Genomic DNA, 7,809 nt, shown 5'->3' with positions numbered 1-7,809 from the left:
ATCAGAATTTTGCCTTGCTTTTTATAAAACTTTCTTCTCTCATTTGATTCAGCAATGATCCTCACACTGCTAAGTCTTTCAGCCCATTTCTACTCCTGTCTTCACCCACCAACACATTTGAAATGTTTGTCCTCTGAAATAATTCATCTGGATTATATTGGATTCCAGTATATTGTCATTCTCCTAGTGTTCCTTTATGATCTGGCAATTCCTCTTTGTCTTCTTTTCTGCTTCCTCTTTATTTTGCCAGCTAGCCTTGCTCTCTAGATGGTCATGATGGCATCTCTGACTCCAGCATTTGCCTCTTTGTCCTAATTCGGGATGCAGTATCCCACTGTCCAAGTGATGTCTCTGCTTGGTTATCTAACACTTACGTTAGAATCAACATATTTGAGAAAGATCTTCTAGGGCTTCAGTAATCAAGACACTGTCTCCTGTCATAAGTCAATTAGATCAATGAAACGAAGTAGAAAACTTAGATATAAACTCGACTTACATGACAAGTAGATTTTCACAAAAATATTCTAAACCAGTCCAGTGAAGGAGTGAAATCTTTTTAAGCAAAATGTGATGGAGTATGTGCATATCCATATGGAAAAGAAGGAACCTTGATCCTTACTTCACAATGTACAAAGCTAATTCCGGCAAGTACTGATCTTTTTTCCCAGACCTCTGCCTTCTTATTGACATAGTATTTCTAGTTAAGACAACTGGGTTCTTCTAATTACAAGTTGAAGACTCAGGACTAGTGGGAGGAGGGGAACAACAACCCACTGACAAAAGCTTTGTTCCAAAAATTACCCTTTCTACAAAGGATAGAGAAGCCCTGATTCAGGAGTACAGCAGAGCTATCCTAGAGACCATTCCCAAAGTTCCAGTTTTTGTATATTTTATTGGGCAGTAGTTTTGCACTAGTAGGGCTCACAGCTTGAAGCTGCTTCACTAGCACATAAATACCACTTGTTTCATTAGCATATCAAGGCCTGATCTGGGCTTAGCTCCTGTCTGAGCTGCCTGATGGACTGACAGGGGCTTGCTTCCTAGGCTTAGGTATTATGAAACCAGGCATCAAATTATTTCAAGTTAGTTACACAAAAATGGTTTTTAAGTTATGTTCCTAACAAGTATGGTCTCATGTTTGATGTAAACTTCACCCATTTTGTCCAAATAGTTACTTATTGCATAATTATAGTGTAACGCCCAAACTAAGCATTTGACATTGGTGCAATGTGTGTATATAGTCTTATGATTTTTAATAACATATATAGATATATGTAGCCACCACTGCAATGAAGATAGTGATTACATGGCCATAAAGATTCTTCTTGTCACATCCCCTTGATAGTCACATCTGTTTTCTTGTCCCGACCATCTGTAGATCCTAGGATCAATGCTCTGTCCTCCTTCTCTCTAATGGTGTAATTTCAACAATGTTAAAAAGAATATGTCATGTAACATTAAATTAGATTTTTTTTTCACTAAGCACAAGGCTGTTTAGAATTGCCCAAGAGCTTGTATGTATTCTTCCTTTTCATTGTGGGTACTGTTTTAGTTAAGAACTTAAAAGTTAAGCTTTTAGCTCAAGCTCTGGCTTTGGCTTAGGCTTCAGTTCCTCAGCTCCCTGGCTTTGGGCTTTGAACTAGCAGGCCTTCTGCCTTGCGTTTTTGGCCTTTTCCTCCTGGGCTGTCGCTGAGCTAGTGAGCCTTTTGTTTTTTTTCCATCTGGACCTGAGCTGAGTAGGAAGGTTAGTTGGTTACTTTCTCTGTCTCTCTGAGCTAGCAGGTTTTCACTCCAGCATCTGGCTCTTGAGTCTTTATTGGTAAAATAGAATGGTTGGGATTTTCATCATTGTTTACAACAACATTTGAACATATATATTTTTGAGGAACATGATTCAACATTTATTTTCTCTATTTTGGGTCTTGATGAGTCTGGTTTCAGATTCTTGCCTCTCAGAAGAGGTTTGCTTTCCATTCATAGCCAGATTAGAGATGCTGTTGATTGCTATATTTGATTCCTAGAAATAGACGAAGAAGTTCAAGTTCATTAACATTGTTGAAATTACACCATTTGAAAAGATGTAAATGAAAAAAAACTCAAAAGTTTCAAAAAGTGGATAATAGTGAATATTATCAGTTGCTCTGTTCTATTTGGTGACTGTCTTTTCCCACCATCCTAGAGCTGACTGAGAAAGGGAAACTGGGCTGTGTATAAACCGAGGGAAGGGACAGCAACTTATTATTTCTATGCTGCCTACAGACAGTAGGCTGAGAAGATGCTTAGTAAATGTGGGATGAGTGTATGAGCCCATGAGGGACTAAACCCAGAGGCATCCAGGAAGAGGGGTGGGTGAAAGTCAGTGTTATGTATCCTCTTCCTTCCCAAACCTAACTTTTGGTACATGGGCCCTTCTTACCTGGACAAAGTTACTTATATTCTTTGACCCTTTGATGAAGGTCTTTTCTATCTCATTTTTATACATGGATGTTCCTAGTTAGATGGAAGGGAGAGGAGAGCCCAGAGAGGTATCATGTATTTGACTCATATTTTGTACTTTGAGCTCTGGAAGGCAGAATAATAGAGGGCTCAGGGGTGCAGAGTTAGGAATGTGGAGATTTGATCCTGTATACCCCATTTACTGTCTTTCTGGCCTTGATCTATGATCTATTCCTTTTACCCTCTCCTATGTATGCACTGGTTATTAAATATTTCCTTAGGTGAAGTTATTATGAAGTATAAAACATATACAGAAAGAACATAGATCCCAATACTACAATGTTAATTTTCACAAAGTTACACATCCTACGTTGAGAAAGAATACATTCTCCAGACTCCAGAGTTCCTTTCTTGCTACCTCGCAACTTATCCCACCTTCAGCAATGTCTTTCTTAATATTAAATTTTATTTTTTACCTAGTTTTAAACTTAAATGGATGGGAAATATCATCTCTTCTGTGGTTTTTTTCTTAATGTCATGTTAATATGATTATACTATGCTATTGTATAGTTGTACTTTATTAATTCTCTTTTTTGAGTTCAGTTGTGAACATGTCAAAATTTAACTGTTGGTGGACATTTTGGTTGTATCCAGTTTGAAGCTTTCCTAAATGCATCTCTGAACATTGGTTGCTTCTTAAGTTTTCTGATGTACAGAGACAAGCGCCTAAGAGTGTGATGGCAAAAAATAGATGATAATCGTCTCAGTTTAATATAGTCTTTCTAACATTTTGGTGAATTTGTCTAACTCAGTATAGCAAGTCTTGAAGTAGACTGTGGACAGTGCCCAGCATTGCCAATGGCTGATAGGAGTCAACCCATATTTAAAAACACAATGAAGGTATAAGAGCTCATGAAGCCCAGGTGCTATGATGGGCTTAAACCTTTCCCTATTGCTTGTTCTTTTAGGTTGTCTCCACCTCCTGTGATATGGACTCTCCGTTGCTTTGTCAAGTTTTCTGGGTAGGCTGAATCAGATCACAGAATATGTGCTTATAAGAACTGTCCCCTTTCAGAACTGCGAGGACTTAGGAGAGAAACGTAGGAAGGTATGCTTTTTGCAACCCACCATGGCCCAGAGAAGTAATCTGTGACTAGTACTTGTGAACCTTAGGGAGGACTGCCATATTGTAGAAGCCAAGTAGGGCAAATGGTGGATTTATTTTTTTTTAAGTGTGGTGGATTTTAGGGCAATTAAACATATACCTTTTTAGAAAAGAAACCAGGTAATTGGTTTCTGTTAATAACCTTTTAGTGAGAAAAGAGAACAGAGACCTCAAGTGCAAAGATTCACTTTATTCAGTATCTTCCCCAAACATTAGCATGATAAAAGCCAAGGGAGGAGGGGGAGGACGAGGTGGGAAGGGGATTTGAAGGACTGCAACAGCGGTAGGTCACCTCTGTGGAAAGCCCCAAGACTTTAGGAGGAAGATTGGAAGGGCCTGGGGAGCAGGTGGTGGTGCCTCAGGACCTTTGGCTCTAACACTCATTCCTGTTGAAGCTCTTGACGATGGGTGAGGCTGATGTCTTATGAGCAGCCTCACAGGTATAGAGGCTATGCCTTTCATATTCGTCTTTGGTCAATGAGAGGGTGCTGCTCATGCTGTAGGTGCTGTCCTTGCTGTCCTGATCTGTCACACTGTTCAGGATGTTATCTGTTTTTTCATTGCCATCTACCTTCCACTTGACATTGATGTCTCTGGGATAGAACTGGTTTATGAAGCACACGATTGAGGCACCTCCAGTCTCTAACTGCTCCTTGGATGGTGGGAAGATGGAGACAGTTGGCTTAGCATCAGCCCCTGAGGAAGGAAGCACAGATAATGGTATGAAGTAAGAAGGAAGTTCTCCTTTGGGTGTACTATGTGTGAACAGTGACAGACAGTTACAGACAGACACACAGAAAAGCACACATCCTTCAGATAGGAGCAATGAGGCCAGGAAGTACACATACAGTCTTGCTGATTTTGTGTTCTTCCCTACTTTCTGGCTACTTCTTTGGAAAGTAAGTTATGTCTGACCCTTTGAAGCTATTATTCTTTCTATGCCTTTTTTCCCTGGAGCTACCTTCTCCATCAGCTGCAGTGGCTCCATGCTTCAGATTGATAGAACAGACTAGTTTATCTGACATCCCTAATGTTTGAAAGTGAGAACACACAAACACGTAAGGTAGGAGTAGAAGGTTGGCGTTCATTTTCTCCTGCCTTTTTCAAGAATACTCTGATATCAGCCTCTCTATGGCCTCTTTTGGTGTGGCCAAGCTAAACCCATACTAGTGCTGGGGCCTTATGCCTGGGTGTATGCTGGGTGTCCAGCAACTCTCTCAGCCTTCACCAAGGCCTGCAGGTGAGTACCCTGGTCAGATGGTCTGTAACCACATGGGGTAATTTTTAGCCACACCAAAAGAGGTCAGCTGTGGTCTTGGCCACCTGCCTGGGAGGAACGGGCTAGCTTCACTTCTGACCTCCAGCAGCTGCCAGATGACTTTTGGAAACCCCCTCTGTGGGGATGTCAACTCTTGGGTGACAGAATGATAGTAAAAATGAAAACCTTTGCCAAGAAAAACAACAAAATTTTTGAGCAGTTTTTCTTCCCTTTTAAATAAATTAAGAGTTTTAAAAGGAGTTGACATTGTTTTAAGGTAATTAAAAGTGGATAAATAAATGACTCTAAAATAGTTTCAAGAGTTTTAAAATAGTTTCAAGAGTCCTTAAATAGTTGCAGTTGGCTGGACAATCACAAAAACAAATTATTAAACAATTCTAAAGAATATGGGATTAAAATAGCCAAACACTTTTCTATCATAGAATTAAAGTACTAGAAAATATGCTTATGTTAAATTTTATGTATATTTTGTACAAAGAAAAATACAGCCAGTTAAAAACCATGTTACAAATTTATCTTATTTTAACCAGTTAATATTCCATATAATTTAATAGAATTTGATGAGAGCTCAGTCAAAGCAGATTGACCATGACTTTTGCTGGTTATGGATTTTATTTCTAAAGAAATATATTCATTAAGCTTTTAGTATAATACTAAATGAAACAATTTCTGTCTTTCATAATACCTTAATGGAAATTAAAATAGGAACATAATGACAAATGCGTTTTATTTTCTAAATCTAACAAGCTGCCTTTTCCCAACATTAGTGTACTGTCTGTCATCTTTCTATTCTCTATTAGTGGCATTGTTCTGTCACTGTGTCTCAGGAAAGCAGTCAGCTCAGAGTGAAGGCGCTACCGTGGCGGCGTTCACTTAGCCTCAGCGGCCTGGTGAACTGCTGCTCCAAATGCTTGTGATGGCTGCAAAGTCTTTCAATCAAAAACAAGAGGTTGCAGACCATTTTAGCCCCTTATTGGCGGCATAAAAATACGAGCAAGTAATAACTGGGAAAAACACAGGGCCATTAAACACATAATTCAAACCCAACTGTATTTCCACTTTTATAATAAAAGAGAGCATTTCAAATTTATATTCATGTAGAAATGAGACAAAAATGAGCTGTCAAAAACTTGTTTCTGTAGAGTATCTCATTTTGACATTTTGTGACTCTAAAACATTTAGACACATTTTTGACTCTAAGAATCACACCTCTTCTGATTATTCAGAAGCCACCTATTCTACACGGCAAACAGTCAAACATTTTACTGATTCTTATTTCAGGGCATGATACTGATCTTTGTAGTTATAAAAAATTTGTGGAGCAAAAGACAGAAAGCAGCCTAAGGCTCACCTCACTCAACTCTGCTATACCACATTTAATAAAAAACTCAACACAGTGTTTGTGGGAACGCAATACAAATGAACTTACTTTCATTCTGAGAGCTCCAAGACCCTCTTTTCATCTGCACGGTTTTCATCTTTTGAATCATTCAGCTTATCTTAAAAGCTTTGCTTCTACATACATTTTTGGAGCCAAACTTGACTTTAGCTCTTGTCTATGCTGAAGTGCCCATATTCCTCATCTCCAACCTCCCACTTAAACTTCTAGAAGCCAACACTCCCTGCAGTTAGACCCAGATTTTCAGAAGGCAACAGACAACAATGACTTACGTTGAATCTCCAGTCCAGTCACTTGGACGGCAACCACACTATTAACTGCTTTATCCTCAGCTAAAGCCTCTCAGATTTTTGCCCCTAGTTTTAGTAGCTTCTGGCAATGTATGCTGATGAACCTTTCCACCTTCTCAAGATGAACAGATTTTCTGCACTCAATGAATTTTCGGAACTGACTTTAAATCCTGACATGAAAACCTGTGTCTTTCATGTGCAAAGATGAGGAAAAATGTACTTACGTTTCAATTCCAGCTTGGTCCCACTGCCGAACGTGAGCCACAGTGAGGGACTCTGACATGCCCCCTTTACAAAAACCTGCCTGAAGCCAATCCAGCTAGATTGGCCAAATTCAGAGGAAAAGCCCAGCTCGTTCTTCTCTGTTCTCCTTACCAACCTGTTCTCACAAGTCTAACAAGTTTTTTTTTTTCCTCAGCTTTTACCCTGATTGCTTTCTGCAGTTCTTCTATTGATGTATGGGTCACTAGGAATGACCCACTTAGCCAAAATATCAAAAATTCATATAAATGATAGAACAGAACCAAGTTGTCACAAATAATTGAGCAAAAAACTACTTACGTTTTAATTCCAACTTGGTCCCTCGGCCGAACGTGAATCACAGTGATTCATGACAATGCCCCCCTCTACAAAAACCTGCCTGAAGCTGATCTGATAGATATGCCAAATTCAGAGAGGAACTGTTTTTCATTTCTCCCATAAATCCTACTGTTTCTCACACATCTGATGTGAGGTTTGTTCAGCATCTACACTGTCTGTTTCCTGGTGCTTTTCTATTTAAGTTTTGGGTCACCAGGAACAATTAGTTCATTTAACCAGAAATATCACAAACTCACACGAAAGACAAAATGGGGCCAACACTTTACAAACAATTGAGCAAAACTGTACTTACGTTTCAACTCCAGTTTGGTCCCAGCACCAAACGTGATTCACAGTGATTTACTTTAACTTCTCCCTATACAAAAAACCTCCCTTGATAGACAATTATCCCTCTTCCCTGCACTTAGTTACTTTGGTTTAGAAAGCTTAACCATTAACCCTTCTCAACACCTAATCTGAGAATGGAGTTTGTTACATCCCTGAAATCCCATTAATGAAGACAGATAACAAAGAACAAAATAACATGATTAGCTACATCGAGGAATCAGTTGAGAAGAATACTTACGTTTCAATTCCAGCCTGGTCCCTGCTCCAAACGTGTACACACACTGAGTTCTCTTCACTTCCCCCCCATACAAAA

The 7,809-nt window shown here is 39.2% G+C and overlaps 1 gene segment (V, D, J or C); it reads right to left on the bottom strand.

The window, feature by feature from the left end:
* Positions 1-3,771: 3,771 nt before the first annotated feature.
* LOC129668385 (Ig kappa chain C region, A allele-like) lies at positions 3,772-7,315 on the bottom strand. The segment is given in 3 exon segments: positions 3,772-4,297; positions 6,794-6,962; positions 7,289-7,315. Coding segments are annotated over 3 exon segments (519 nt in total).
* Between the last annotated feature and the right edge of the window lie 494 nt (positions 7,316-7,809).

Source organism: Psammomys obesus, unplaced genomic scaffold (genome assembly GCF_907164565.1).
Source record: "Psammomys obesus unplaced genomic scaffold, mPsaObe1.curated_primary_1811, whole genome shotgun sequence".
Taxonomy (NCBI): domain Eukaryota; kingdom Metazoa; phylum Chordata; class Mammalia; order Rodentia; family Muridae; genus Psammomys; species Psammomys obesus.
This window is presented reverse-complemented; position numbering and strand designations above follow the sequence as displayed.